Source organism: Diadema antillarum, unplaced genomic scaffold (assembly GCF_040938485.1).
Source record: "Diadema antillarum isolate AM-2024a unplaced genomic scaffold, OU_Dant_1.0 scf00000141, whole genome shotgun sequence".
In the NCBI taxonomy this organism is placed as follows: Eukaryota; Metazoa; Echinodermata; class Echinoidea; order Diadematoida; family Diadematidae; genus Diadema; species Diadema antillarum.
The window spans coordinates 3,860,165-3,876,789 of NW_027271030.1; the positions used below are offsets into that span (position 1 = coordinate 3,860,165).

Here is a 16,625-nt window from a genome sequence, read left to right on the forward strand (position 1 = left end):
ATTTGATGGGTTCTGAATATAGATAACCAGATCTGCAGGAATCTATTTCAGTGTTTCCAAGGAAAGGTAGTGGGAGTTCCATGATAAAGAGCTGTCTTTGTTACGATTGTAAGTGGAAAATGAACAAATTGAAACAAAAATTTCATCAGTTACTAGTATCATAACATTTTTGACCCTGTAACTATAATCATCACTTTCTCAAGTAAAGTTCCCTTCCTCATATTCATCGCGTTGTGTCTGGTGTTGTTGTTTTTTGCCCCGCTCTTTTCACTGGAAAATATAATGAGTATTGAGAGTGAAATAATTTGACGAAGAATAGGCCAAACTCAGTTTGTTTAATAGTACTTGTATACTGAGTCTTTGAACATAACCTATTAAAATGGTGTAGAGACAACACTCACATTATGTACACAAAAAGCACTGCTCGAGTGATGTGCACAGAACTCTTGTGACCCAATAGGATTGACACCACTTGCCCAAAAGAGGGCGTTTTTCGGGATGCCAAAAAAACTGATAAAATCGAGAAGATCGGCATAATCATCGACCGACAGAGAGGTATCGCCGATGTTGCCGAAACGTCTCCATATCACTGGAATTACCCGGTAATTTGGATGTATTCGCTCTCAGGATATCCTATCAGAATTCCTCTAGCTGCAATGGCAAGTTGATTGCTGATTCTATCATCGAAACGTTCTGCAGACTCTATTTTAGCGAACTAATAGCTGTTCGGGTCACACCTATATTTTGTGCACACGGATAGATACGTATTCGTGCGGTGTAAGTCGCCTATCGGTTGTCACTGTGTGTTTTTACCGCAGGAAAATCACGAAAACTGTAATTCGATGTGAGGGGCTACTGTGCCTGACATTTTGTGCACCTGCTCGTTAGCACCCCGCGTACCAACTGCTTGCTGGTACCTTGGAACTATCCATATTTTTTTGTGTGACGATTGCCTAGATCTAGACACTCAAGAATTTGGCAAGGAATTCAGCTGTCAGGGGGTTTACCTACACCGACTTCCCCACCGCCCTACAAATTTACGAGAAACGAGTGTCTTGAGACCGAGAGCTGACAACAACAGCCATGGCTGATGAGGACTTGCTCTTCGATGATGTTTATGAGTTGTGTGAAGTCATTGGAAAGTAAGTCCTTAATCACGTTAATGATAATATAATATCGACATTTGCTACATCTAACGGTTAGAACTGGTCTAACATGAATAGAAAACTATTTGTACTTTCTATGTTCATTTTGGGTTTAAAAAATACTGCGTCTAACGTAAGAGTCTACGTCATAAATGTACATTGTCATTGTACATGTGGAGTTCCTGCCTTATTTTCATATTTGGATGCTAACACAAGCAGATTGAATTTTGGTTCGTGCTTTTCCTATGATTTTTATTTATTCATTTATTTATTTATTTTTTGTCTATGATCAGGCAAACCAGTTTCAGTTACACACCTAAATATTGAGCAAGAAGGAAGACATTTCTTTCCTTTGCTTTCACCTTGCAGTACTACTGCCACTGGTTCTGATATTAAGCCCATCCCACAGTAGTTTCCATCTTATTTGAATGTGAAATGAGGTAGAAATTATCAACTGTTGTTCTAGACCAATGCAATCATGGGATGACTTCATTTCTTTAATGAGTGAAAAGTGACTATTATAATGATACACTGCATAGGTAAAAATATACATAAAACATGCATTAGATTGTGTTGTTGTTGTTCATAGCCAGATATTGCTGGAATATAAATGAGAAATCTATCCCAACACAGCCAAGAAACCCATCTAGATATGTGTCTGAATCCATCCAATTTACATAGACTCTACTTCTCTAGTCCATCTCGTCAATGTTAGGCAGTGAAACTACAATGTACAATTGTACATTACATGTGTATGTACAAGTATTCTACACTGTACAGTATGTTGACCACGTTCTGCTTTAACTATATATAACTATAACTATTCTAACTCAAAGTATTGCATCTGTGGTGTGAAAGGGAGAGTGCACATGAGGGGAAAAGGGTTGTGGTTGAATTTACGCCTTCTTGTTTTGTTTTGCATGTTACAATGTATTATTTCTAATGTGTTTCGGAGTATTTAGGTACATTTGTAATGTACATCAACTTCTTCTACATAAATGACTCCTCATGATATTATTGCTTTTTGAGGTTAAACCATCTTGAAGGAGGAAGGAGAATACAATACAAAACAATTTTCACAATATAATACAATACAATACAATATTGGTACATACAATTTGTAAACAAATATTCAAGTTTTATCATTCGTGCAATGGTTCGAATATGAATTACATTTGGTGCAAGTTGAACCGTTCTATTCAACTCTGCTTCGCGTTGTTGAATAGAGCGGTTAAACTTGCTCCCTCGTGTAATATTCGGAACCATAGTATTGCACTCATAAACAATGAATACTTGTATACTGGATTACGTATAGCACTCTTACAATAAAAGGGAACATGTATCACAGGGCTTCACAAAACGTTCACTGTGAATTTACATAAAAGAGATAGCGAAAAACATGAAGATTAAAACTGAGTGAGGGGTTGTGTTTTATTGCACCAACCTGCTCCTTGTTTTGCACTTTCGAAAAATTTATATACAACATCTTGTAAGTAGGCTTACCATTACCTTTGTTGGGCACTCAGGTCAGTGACATTTGAAATACTGCTGATGGTAGAAATCATTTAGTAAACCTTATGTTCCAGTGCCCATCTTTATGTCATTAAACTAGTTGTACAAAGGACAAGTTGTAACCATGGACTGGATAAATATCTTGTTTCATGATACATTTCTATAAGACATTAACTTTTAGAGGGTTTAAGAAGAGACTGGTTATTTGTAGTGTTAACAGTTAGCCATAACAATACCACATCTGTGTGATACTATCATGACCTACAGTTTCCCAATTTATTTCTGCATGCATGTATTACAGACTAGTGTAATAATTTTTGGTATTATTTAGTGGGTTTCAGAACCTAATAGTGTAGAGCCAATTTGTTCATTGAAAATGAATAAAAACTAAGGTCCTGAATGTTTTTCAACCATTATGTGGGTCCTTCCTTTGAATATTACCTTGTACAATGTATATATTCCCAAATTCATTTGGGCATTTAAATACAAATCAGTCCAGAACTTACATTGTAGATTAGGCCAGCACATGTTCCAGCTCTACATATACACGTATCATGCATTTATACACTGTTGTAGTTCAGTTGCACACACTGAAGTACATGTACTGTGCCATCAAGCAATTTGAAATGGCAATTTCAACTCTGATGTGAAGGCAGCTACTGTGTACTTTGTATGGTGTTTGTGAATGATGACAAAGTCCATTGTGACTGAATGCTATGCCTGAATCACTGTGGAAAGCTGGGAGAAGGGCCTTTTCATTAAAACCCTTCTGTTACTTCACCTCTCCTTCATAATGCTTAAAGGATGTGTACAGTTCTGGACGAGGTGAGGATTTACATCGTGTAGCTGTTAACGTTTTGCGAGATATTCAGAAACCACTCAATGAGATGTCAAAGAGCATGCAATTCTAAGGGGTATCAAAAGTTTGTTTGATGAAAATCGGTTTTGAAATGGCTGAGATATCCAGAAGCAAGGTGAAACAAAGAGATCCTACGCCTTTTATTATTATCACTTTTTTTGATATCTCAGCCATTTGAAAACCAATTTTCATCAAATGACTGTTGAATCCTTCTTAAAATTACGAAGTATACTCTTTCACATTTCATAAGAGGTTTCTTATTATCTCACTTTATAGGAATGTTAACTGAATCCCCACCTCAACCAGTACTGTACCACGCAGGTTGTAGACTTTCTTAGTTAAAAATACAAACTGTATGTATGCATACGAAAACATATTTTTGGGTAAATCATACAAAAACATATTTTTGGGTAAATCATACTAAAACATATTTTTGGGTAAATCATACAAAAACATATTTTGGGGTGAATCTCCCTTGGAGTGAGCTGTGTAACAGTTTGTGTAACTGTGACATACCATCGTTGAATAAGATTGCTTTTGGTTTGCTTTTCTGTATGATGTATGTGCTTGTGTGTGTGCATGTTTTGTCTGTAAAGATGTCCTTCAAAATTGCTGACCCTATACACAAAGAAACTACACTATACACTGTCTTGTAAACAACTTTAAATGGTGTAAAAATATATTTGTAATGTATTATTACACACTTACTCACAATTGTCTAGATGATACCATCATCTGATGTTCAAAGCAGGTAGAAGTGTATTTCAAACCTTATACAGTGGATGGTATGCTATAAAATTTACTGACATTTCCTACATGTAATTTTCTGAGTTGACTGATGCCCTTTTGTTAATATTTCTTCATTGGACAGTTGTGGACCTACAGCGTACAAATGTATGTTCTGTTTTTATCTTGATGAAATGTCAGGGAGGCCATAGCTGATTTTAAATGTTTGAATACTTGTCAGCCTCTAGGGAATTATTGCCAGACCTTTGTTGTATATTGTGTACATTTTTATACTTCAAAGGAGTACATTGTATGTACAGGTGGGGAGGGGGAATAGGACACTGTGCAGTTCCTAATGTACATTTATTGTAATGAGGCCAGCTGTTCAAAATTGGTAAAAATGACTATGGAATTCAGTGCATCCAGTCCCAGAATTCATAGGTCTTCAACATTACAGAATATTGTCTTTTATGGACATTTTTGTGTGATGCGGATGGGTTTTGCAGTAATTGCTGTACAATTGTATGAAGTTCAAGCACTTTTTATTTTGTCTCTTTATAAAGTCTTCTTATCATGAAAAGGCTATTATTGGGAAGCTTTGATTTATAGATGAGTTCAAGTTTATAATGTACAAGTGTACATTGTATGTCAATCACAAAGTTTTCAATGTGTAATGTAACATGTTTTATGCATACTCTTTGTTATGGCAGCAGAAAACAGTGATATCATACCTATTTGTATTTAATGTAGATATTTAATGATATTTCATCCAAAGGCAAAAGTTTGAAATTACATGCACATAATTGTAGGAAAATGTAAATATTTAAAAGTACATTAATGTCATATTTCACAAGTCATGGGTCATCATGAAGAATATTGAAGTCAAGATTAAAAAAGAAAAGAAAAAGTAGACCTCTTTCATGATAATGACGGTAATGTAGCACTTAACACAAACACATTTGTTGATCATCAAGGATAGATTCTTTTCCAGAGACGTGACAGCTGTTTCTTTATTCATGAGTGACTGATATTGAAATATTCGTAGTGCACATTATATTCTGTACATGTATACATTGTATGTACATTTTATTCGTGCACTAAGCGTATTGTATGTGTTTAATCTTTTTAGGTCTAATTGAATGAATGTACATATTATGTACTACATGTATACTGACTCATTCCCCTGCCCAAAATAATGAATGTTTTAATAATCTGAAAAGAAATTGTGTGAAACCAAACCCTTGAACACCAACATTCAGTTACAAACCCTTTTACTGTAAATGTTGTTGCATCCCACACATGGCACATAATGTACGATTGCACCAAGCATGCAAAGTATAGAAAGATGTTCAATACATAAAGTCTCTTGTCATACTGTATACTGTTACAGTATGACAAGAGACTTTGTATTGAACATCTTTCTATACTTTGCATGCTTGGTGCACATTGCTTCTACTGTGTATTGCTCACAAGTTCATGCCTTCATTGTTGCATTATCTTCTAGTTGCATAGACCAGGGTTTGTACTTTGTATCCACCATCTGAAAAGACAATCAAACAATGGGTTGACCTTTTCCCCAACAGACAAAGCTGTCACATGGCTTTAATCTGATGCTCAGCCACCTGATTGAAGTCTGCACCCACAGAAAAGACTACTGGATTATCATTAGTGGGAAGTATCTTAAACACTAAATGATAGACGAGGGGGGCATTTGCAGGCCTGGCAAGGTTGTGTGCCACACTTCTCCTCGGCTATGTTTGCCCTCATTATTTGTGATGACATGTCCAGACCATAAACTGTATGATAGGAATTTGGCATGGGACACACATTAGTACAATGTAGCTTGTGCATAAATGTCCAGCATATTACAAATTGTCCTGTGTACTTTGAGACTGCATATGGCATGTAGCAGCTACTGCTTTAAAATTGAAAAGAGATGAAACAGCACCTACTTGTAATTGTACATGTACATTGTAGATGACATCTTGCAGAACTTTGGTTTGCATTAAAAAATTAATCGAGATAAAGTTTACTTGAAAATTATAAACTGTATGAAGACACAGTGAGATTCAAAATTGAGAAATCCATGGAACATTGAATTGTAATATGTTTTCATCGTTTTGTTATCATTGCTCTTAGGAGTTTCTTTGGTGACTACTTGTACATGTCATTATGCTGTCATCCTACATATTTTGTGCTAGGTTGGTAAAAATTTTGCAATTATATACACTTGTAATATACAGTACCTTCTTGCAGTTGATTTACAACCATACTCCTTGTGATTCCATTTTGAAAAGAAAAGTGAATCGTATACAAAGATTCTTTTATACTGGGTATTACAATATGAAGTACATGTAGTATTAATATTCATCTCATACAGTACAATGTATGAAACAGCTATTTTATTGCTGATGACTGATGTTTTACTTTTTTCCTTCTATCATTGGTGCTGCAATGTATTTTCAAAGAAGAGAATGCTGTATGTGAAACTGTGTATGAGTCTGTGTGTCCCTTATTCACATTAGGTACTGTATCTTTGAATACCTGTAATCAAATGGAGCACATAGAATGTGTCAGCGGTGCTTTCTTTTGCTATGTTTTCTTAAATGTGTGGGCTGTCACATACAATAGCATTTGTATCTCAAATGGTGATCCCTGCAATTACTAAGAACTTTGTGTGTGTGTGTGTGTGTGTGTGTGTGTGTGTGTGTGTGTGTGTGTGTGTGTGTGTGTGTGTGTGTATTTCACAGTACAGGGCAAGTGCAGTATGAGGAAAAATGACCAAGAACCTGTCTGGAAGCTAGATTAATCAGCACATACTGTACATGTTCAGTTTAAAATTTCAGTACAGCCTTTCAGTCTTGATCAGTGGCCCATACCATGGAATACCCAAAAGCCCCAGTCTCATAAAGAAGCCTGTAATTACTTTTAGGGCAATAAATGTCTCCACTCACAAATTAACCCTTTATACACATGTAGGGGAGCAAGAACCTCATGTATGCTTTTGTCTATCTTGACAAATACGCACAGTGGATCTACTGGGCAAAGCATATCTTAAATGTAGTTACATGCTAATTCTGATCGTGCTATCCGACCGCAGAATTATTGCAAGCAGTAAAGTTAGCTGATTCGGATCACATTTTCGTACTTACAGTGTGTGTGCTGCACTCACATGATCTGTCTACTGTACCCAGTATCCTTCATGTGACACAGCATGTCCTTGTTCGCCCTCTTCTTCCTACTCTTAGACCTGCAAAATTCCCTTTAAAAAAAATCATGGTTTCTTCTCGAACTAATGACATATTTGAAATTTCATAAACTTCAGTGCACAACAGTTATCTTGTTCATAGTAGCTGTTGAAAATTTTGACATAAATTATAATACAATTTACAGACTGTACACCATGCGTTACAACTGGAAGTACAGCTTGACAGTCACTCACTTACTCAGACAAAATGTGGAAGTCAGCCCTGTGTGTGAAAAGAGTGCACACTTGAAAAGTGCATTTCAGTCCAGGAATAATTTATTCAATATGCTACATGTAATTTGGTGTGCGATGTTTGACTACCAAAGATTGAGCGAAATGACTGAGTTTGGATGAAAAAATTGTGTTCCAGAATAAAAATGGGATTGTGTTCGCAATTGCTGTATTTCGCACAAGTTTTGGTGCTACATTACATATACGGTCTTGTTTCAGATCAATGGTGTAACTGATGGACAAAATGGCTAAAATTTAGAATTGCTTTTCATGCTTTGAAATATTGCTGGACATTTCACTTAGGGTTGGTATTTAATGGGAAAAAATGTTTCAGAGCTCCCATATCAATGAAAAGGAAATTACGGGGAGGCAAACTGAAGCATGGGGCTAATTTTATGAAAAATTCATTTTTCCATTTTTTGACATAGAAGCATAAAAATATTCAACTTCTCTTTCCATCATTATCAATATTTCATGCTTCCAATATACACTCCAAATTTTAGTCAACATTTTTTTGATAAGGAGATGTAATTTTTTCATATTTGAGGAGGAAAACTAAAAATATGTCATTTTTTACAAAATGACCATTTCTTTTTTGAATTTCTTTATCAAAAATGAGAGAAAATGAATTACTAATGGTGTATACAAAACATGCTTAGGAAGTAACACAGTCATGTAGGTATCACCAGATTTCGGTCATTTTAACTTGTGATATTTTTCTGACTCAGGTGTTTCGGACGTGACTGTTAACAAAAGGCTATTGTTTCGGACGTGACACAGTAGTTAACATACAATTTAACTCATTTTAAGGTGAATAACAAAATCAATTTCATAAGAATTCAAATCTTAATGGTGGCCAAGCCACAGTTTATGCATAATTACTCTGTTAAAATGCATTCAACATATTGATAGTATACATGCAGGACATTCGTTTCGGACGTGACACACAATGTTTACACAAATTTGTGTCTCTAATGTTTGATACAAAGCCTTTCACAAAGCCTTGAACTATTGTCCTGGCAAAGCAACGCACTGTATCCCTTAAGCTTGCCTGCCACATTAAAGTGGTGAGGAAAAGCAAATTTATTACAAATGTCCTATGTTGGAAAAAGCTGTAATAGCCAATTCATGCAGAGTATTTAGTTATCAAGAAGCCTGCCATTACACAAGTTGGGTACAGGCAATATTGAGATACAGAAGGATTTAGTGATTCATGTCACCTACACACATTTGAAAAAGGTCAGTTTTACAAGTCAGGAATAATGATTGAAGACCACTATAAAGCTTTATAGATCAGTAAAATCCATAATGTTGTTTCGGACGTGACTCTTAAAAGTTTACATGACACAGAGTGAAATAAAGAGCTTGTAGATTCATGTGCATTCTATGCTGCCAAAAACTCAATCAACCCAGATTGTTTAGTACAAGTTTTCAAGAATACAGGATGTTCAAGTGGTTTTATGTCCTAGTGAGTGACCTGTGCTTTGTACATAACAACCAAGTCATGGCATCACTAGGATTTATAATCTCCTATTCATGATTTCTTATACAAATAATCAAGAATCAGTGTATAAATGATATGCATTTGATAAATTGCAACAACATTCTCCTGGTGAATTCAAACATATCCTTCGATTGAAGTAGAGCTCACTTGTCTGCTGAAATTGGTTTACTAGCTAGATAGATTACTACAGTAGTTACCTTTAGAACATCTGTCCAGTTAACTCCTGCACATGCAAACACGCGCAATTAACCTGTGCATTTATGCATATTCAAAGTGAGGAATGCTGTTACTTGTATTTTTGATACCTGTGACAAAGGTCGAATCATGGCCTCGAAATTTTGTAGAACTGTACTGGAATCAATTGGTCCTGCACTGTACCATCAGGAACAAGTAAAAAAAAAAAAAAAATGTTATTTGTAATAAAATGCTAAATATCCTTACTGCCATGGTATTTGTGACTGTAGGAACACAAGTTCTAGATAACGTTATGCATACACATATATATGCCATCGAAATTAAATATATTTAAAGGGTACTTTAGCAGGCAAGATCATATTAACCGGAACATCCCCTTATACCACTTTTAGTTGCCAGTTTGATTGTTTTGTTTGTGTCTATGTAATCATTAAATTCAAGTTTCGTTTTACATTTTCATTTACTTAAATTCATCTATTTACAAGTGCATTGCTTGTTCAAATATATTGCACTACCCTGTCTGTCTATGATGCAATGCCCTTTACTGTATGTGTTGGGACATTTTAAATGTACACGTATCTAGCTCACTTGGGGATGTACAAGTACAGTTCTTAAAATGTGTACACATGTCCTTTAAACATTCATTTTTATCAGCTATTCTAACACTAACTCAGCTTCTGGTTGGGAGTGGATGGTATATGATGTGATTTCAAGTTTACATCTCTTTAATTCAATTTGGAGTTTGATTGTTCTCCATTTATTATCATATGTCCGTATGCACAACCTGTAAAACTTGACTTGTCATATTTTGGTAGAGCAGATTGAGATGCACAGAAGAATGACCCTTATAGAATTGAGAAGGGGAGTTGTAAAAGTATCTTACTGCTCATAGCCCTCTCCCAGTTATTAGTACTCACACTCTAGTTTCATACATCTTTAATAATATCCCAGTTCAACTGCGCAGTGCACTAAGGTGGAACTTCATGGGGGGGGGGGGGGGATAGTTGACTAAGGGTAACTTGTCTGGATAGTTACATTTCCAGATCAAGTGATTATTCCTGACAAAATTGTTTATCAATGGGGTGCAGTTTATCTGAAATCAGGATTGACCCTACTCATACACTGTACAAGTAGGGAGAGAACTCTGACAATTTTATTTTCACAGTATTCTCAGTACTACAGTTTGTGTGTTTACAGAAGTTGATGTAACAAAATATCAATGAATTATTAATGAAACTGAATCAATATTCACAGCACTTTAGCATGACACTAATTTAATAACATACATGTACTGCTGCAGCACGCTTATGAGTTGCTGTGCAATGTATTGTACAGAAATATAACATGTGAATGTCCCATGAGAACATTATGCAATATCCATGTCCATACATGAATCAAATATTCTTGACAAATAAAGGTGAAAAAGAAAGAAAAATAAGTAATGGTAAGTTAATTTTTTTCCAAATAGTTTGCCTTGCATTGGTATTTCAATGAAACTGACTTAAAACACAAATGGATGTGAGCAAAATTGTATAGAATTCAAGTAAAAAGTAATGTTAACACTAATGTGTCACGTCCGAAACAGTGTTTACTATAATGCAAACATCTGTTGCTTTTCAAACTTACAAGACTTTAAATAAACTGCAGAGAGACTATGTAAGAGATATCAAATATGAGTTACATACTGAAGATATTACACATATTTTGAAACCCTATTCCCCATTTTCCCTCTGTGGATGAGGAAATGAAAGACACTCAGTTATCCCAATCCTAGGTTAAAATCAGGCATACTTGTTTCTCTGGGCAAGTAGGTGCCATTAGATAATGTTGGCTGTAGTTCATTCTACATCTTGTACCCTGTAAATGATAATGATACAAGAAGAATGAGTGAACAAATGTATATTGCTGTGTCTGGTCCATTTGTTTTAGGTTGTTAACACGTCACGTCCGAAACACCCTCTGTTTACATTTATTACTCCAAAATGTACAAATGAACCTGAGCTGACATAATTCATGCATACATTTAACCAGTATGTTGTTAAGAAAGTCAGACAAGCAACTATTTACCTGGTAAGTCTGTTAGTGGAGAACCTGACTTGAAAGTTATCATGTGTATGTTTCGGATGTGACATGGTGTTTCGGACGTGACATGTGTTAACGAAAAACGTAAAATTCCCAGAAAATTTTTATTAAAAAATGAATACTTTTCTAATATTCACAGACTCTTATGAGAGTAGCAGTGGTGATTTAGAAATGGTGAAAACTGTTAAGTTATATTTTTTTGTATTGATTATCTCAATTTGAAATTTGTTTCGGACGTGACAAAAAGTTAACGGAAAATTGTTAACAAAAATGTATTTTTGAATGTTTTCTATTCAAGCATGGGTGATGCCTTCATACTGCTACATGTAAATCTACACATCATTGGCCATGCCTTAAATAATGATTTGATGCTCTCTTTTTGAATTTACTTATTCCAAGCACTAATTCTACTAGACCCTAATTTGTTAACGGAAAATGTCACGTCCGAAACACCCCTTTAAAGGTAGTGTCACATACACATACGAGATGTTGTAGTGTTCCAATGGTGATAGGTATTTAGTATGACTCCTCTTCTTCTACAACAGCAATAATAAGATTTTAATTTTGGAAAGCTTCATAACATAATATTGATTATCCTAAAACCTTGTAAAATTTGTCCCTGAAGAATGGCACTTTTGGACCACGTATGCCTCCCTGGCAAGGAGATGAATTGACCACATAAGTTTGTTATGCTACGGGAGGTAGCACTTTTAGTGCCCTTTCAAACCACCAAAGGAAAAGGGAACACGACTTTGTACTTATTTTTTAGAGTTCATAAAGTAGTCATTTTCAAAGTTACACCATTGATCTGAAACAAGACCATACATACATTGCACACATGCCTACGCTGCAAGATGCATCATACATTGTACATGTGTCACAATATTATTATCATTTTTTTTTAAAGGGTAGTGTAAGTAAGTAAAGAGAAGCATACTGTACACTGGAATTTCATATAGAACACAACAGACCCTTTGAAAACACTTTTGGAGATCATGACGGGCATATAATCATTTCAGAGTCATCAAAATGGAATTTCAAAGACATCTTGCTGTCAATCCATTGTGAGTTCTGCATTCTTCTTCAATTTACTTCATCTTGGTACACTAAACAGTAGAGACAAACCAAACTGAGAAACAGAGCACTTTTTTTTAAAAGTTGAGCTGAAATTGAATCACAGAGTGCTGTTTTTCCCTCTGCAGTCTTGTTGAATGGCAAATTGCATTTTACTTTCATAAGCCAATGGTACATGTATGCACAGGAAAAGACCTACAGTACAAATTGTACCCTTTCCTGGCTAGCGTACTATATTGACCTCAGCTTGCAGTCAGACATAAAGTGAAGTCTCAATAAGGGTGTGGACATTTTCATTCATGTTTTTGCTTCTATCTGTTGGTTCTTCCTCTCTTCATGTACAGCTACGTACCCACTGTACAAATGTATATTGTAGCATTGGTAAGATATGCTATTAGTATTGTATGAAAACTGTAAGGGTACAATGGTAGGCCTACAAAGTTACAGTTTTATTATAGACAAGTAATGTACTGTATGTACTTTGTGTCGTCATGAGGGAGGCCCTGCTTTGTATTAAAGCCGTGCACTGTATGCAGTTGTACTGTACATGTTGTACCAGACAGAAAGCTGCCCCATACAATGTACAGTGTACACCGTGTCTAGAAACCTTTTTCAGAATGAGAAAGATATGCAATTTGTTTTGAATAGTGCATTTGCTGTATAGGCCTAATATTTTATGATATTGTAAAGTACCGGTAGTCATTTGTATAATCGGTTATTATAAGCATACGTACAAGTAACTGTATGTCTATGATCCATGTGAATGTGATTCATGAACACAAAGAATTAAGGGGAAAACTGTTTGTCAAATCAGTCAGTCTAGTGTAAGTTATTGTAGACCTTGGGTTATAGCATTGTTTCATTGCTAAACTGACAAGATCAACCAAGAAATCCACGTGCTTGCGTAATATCAAAATTCTTTATTCTAACATCGATACAAACAATACATGTAGCAATACAGCCATAAAAGTGGCAGCAAGCCGTTACTGATTACTGAGTTGCTTGGTTCTCGTATTCTTGTACATAAATAAAGTTTGCACGTACAGTGTATGAACAACTAGTGCATACCATGTTTTAGAGAAGGTACAAACCGTACTTGTACATGTACTTGTACTGTAAACACATAATTTCCAAGATTCCCTTCATATTTAAACTCACCTTGTCAGACAACCTACAAAGTCAATCTTTGATGCAATAAAACATTTCATTCTTCTGTAGGATATCCTCCAATTCTAGCGTGCTTTTGTTAATTAAATCTTCAAGCTCTCTACAAGCAAAAGAAAAAAAAAGTGAATTTAATTACCATGTGCAGATTTTTGGTATGTTTTGTTTTGTTCATTTTTATTCTACATCTAGTTTACCCAGGATTCCTGGTACCAGGATTTCTGGTAGATAATCTTTATTCCCCTTTAGGTAAAGAATAAGGTTCTGTCCCAGTACACTGTTTGATATAATAGGGTATGGGTCACTTTTCATTTCAGCAAGAGCTATGGAGAGATGACTCATCATTGTATGCAAGATTTACAACATGAAGGCAATCAGTCTTGATTGCATCTGAAGGTGTACATACATTGTATATTCATAAAATAAAACAATATATTAATGAAACTGTGTTGCACGGTAAAACACATGCACACACACACACACACACACACACACAAGGCAGAGATACAATCTAGATCCAAGAGAGAGGAAAAAAAGAAATAGGCCTAATATAGAGATATCAGACACTTAAATGTGGAGATCACAGCTAGATTTGTATAATAGTACATGCAGTAGATCATAGATATTGTATTCCAAAGAGACAGGCAGTCACACCAAGGAATACGGACATAACTTGTACACTTAAGGCCGAAACATAGGAAGAGATAGAGAGAGAGAGAGAGTAGAGAGAGAGTTAGGGGTGGGGCATGTCAGATATCATCCATCTAATTACTATTAGACTGTCACTGCCTACCCGCCCAGTCTATTCCATCTCATCTGCATTGACAATGAAGACATTCTATGTGGTTAAACTCACCTCCGGTCAGAGGTGCATGCATTATGTTGAAGAATGTAATATGTGGGGCACTTGCACTGAGCGGGATGCAATAAAAATGGTGAAGACTAGTGGTTCCATGACAATGCTCCCATGAAATATCTGCACACTAATCCAGACATAAATTCTATCCACAACCCTAACCGTAATCCTAATCCTCTCATCAAACTAAACCTAAAACCCTATCACAACCGTAACCCTAAGTCCTTGGAGAAAGTACTCAGTTAAGACCGAAGCAATTGTCACAGAAGCAAATGTCGTGTCACCAAATATAGCATTGATCGTCTTTGCTTTCTGAGAAATATATCGGCCAATGTCCCCCCCCCCCCCCCTCCAGCTGGAACATGCCGTACATGTATGTGCACACGTTTGTACATGTGCATACTCTTCATCTTTAAGCATGTCTTTGTTATAACCTGTACATTATGCATCCTGTGCATAAACTATATTTAATCATACTATATTTTACCAGGAGCTCTGTATTAAAAAGACAACAACAACAAACTGATGAACACTGTAATGTAGTGTCTACTCTGCTGCGTTGCACCAAGAAGAGGGTACAATGAATGCATTGCTCGCTCTTCAGAGAGGCATTCTCTCTGAAAGTTGGTTTTATTCATTATACAAGTGATATACAACTGTATTGAAACATGAGATAATACCAAGATTAGCTAACTGTAAAAGCGGATATTTTCGCGAGACTAATTTTTCGCGATCGGCGGGGTAAGAAGAGTTTCGCTTGTTTTTAATTCCGCGGAACCAAGACATCAACTACTGGAACATATGGCGAGCAAAAATATTCGCATGCTTTTATTTTCGCGCTAGTTTCGGGTTGCGCGAAATGCGCGAAAATTTCAACACCGCGAAAATTTCCACCTTTAAGCCCTTTTTACACTTGTGTTTCTTAACCCCGGACTTTCTCTGACCCAGGACTATCGTTAGTCCCGTACCAATTTTTTCAGCTTTTTACACTGGCCAATTAGTCACGTATTATCTCTTGTCCGGGGCTAAGGAGAAAACTGACCTTTTTACGCTCGTATTTCTTAGCCCCGCACTTTCCAAACCACATGAATATTCATGATTACGCTGTGTACTGTACACGTACACGCACGCACCGGCAGTACTTGATTACCTCGTTTCTGATTGGTCAGTGAGGGTCGGACTTCATCTCCGTCGCTTAGACCAGGATTATTTTTTCGTTCTGTCTACACTCACTTGCTTGGCACCGCAATTGCGGTGCTAACCCTGCTATTTTGCAGGGCCAGATAGTACCGAACTATCGGTGGGGCTAGCCCACTTTGGCAAAAACGAGTGTAAACAGAAAGTGGGCTAAGGATAGTCTCGTACCAACGGTGGGACTAAGACCCCCCTTAGCCCCACCAAAGCCCTTTACATTAGTCGTGACAGACCATCAGCAGCGTAACATTGATCATTTAGACTCAACCTTTTGGTCTCTCTATCCATGCCATTTTGCAGAACCTTTACATGGTAATATCCTTCTCGCAATTTGACCAATTATTCTTTTCTGAATTGTCACTTTGCTTTGCGATCAAGAAATACAGCATGTCTTGAGATGAATTCATATTGAATAGCAGCGTCATATACATATAAGTATTTATCTATATTTAAATTCAAGACTATTGCTGTTTAGCAAGCCATGAAGATTTCTGTGTGAGTTGAATATGTTTTTCGTGCAGTCTAATACAAACCATTATCTCTTTCTTTATTTCCTTTTTTTTTTGTGAGAGCTGATTTATTGCAAGGGGACCAGTGCTGCCATGAGATTCTAACCTGTAAATGAACCCGTCTTCATTGAGTGATCACACAGAGTCATCCTTTCTTCCCTATCAATACAAAATTTAAGAGATTGTGGCTTTTTAGCAAGAGGAGATTAATGACCATGGCCTCAAGAAATGTCGGCAATGTATTTTTTTTTTCCTGTTTAGGCTAACTCAAAGAGGTAGAAAAGAAGAAGAGAAGGGAAGCTAATAATACATAGAGATTTGTTCAGA

At 36.1% G+C, this 16,625-nt stretch overlaps 1 protein-coding gene across 1 annotated transcript in view; it reads left to right on the forward strand.

The window, feature by feature from the left end:
* The first annotated feature begins 537 nt into the window (after positions 1 to 537).
* The window catches only part of LOC139721368 (peripheral plasma membrane protein CASK-like), a 198,456-nt gene continuing 182,368 nt past the window's right edge, over positions 538 to 16,625 (forward strand). Inside the window, exon 1 of the mRNA XM_071632684.1 lies at positions 538 to 1,142. Within this exon, the coding sequence (XP_071488785.1) occupies positions 1,084 to 1,142 (59 nt within the window). The 5' untranslated portion in view covers positions 538 to 1,083. The remainder of the gene's footprint in view (positions 1,143 to 16,625) is intronic.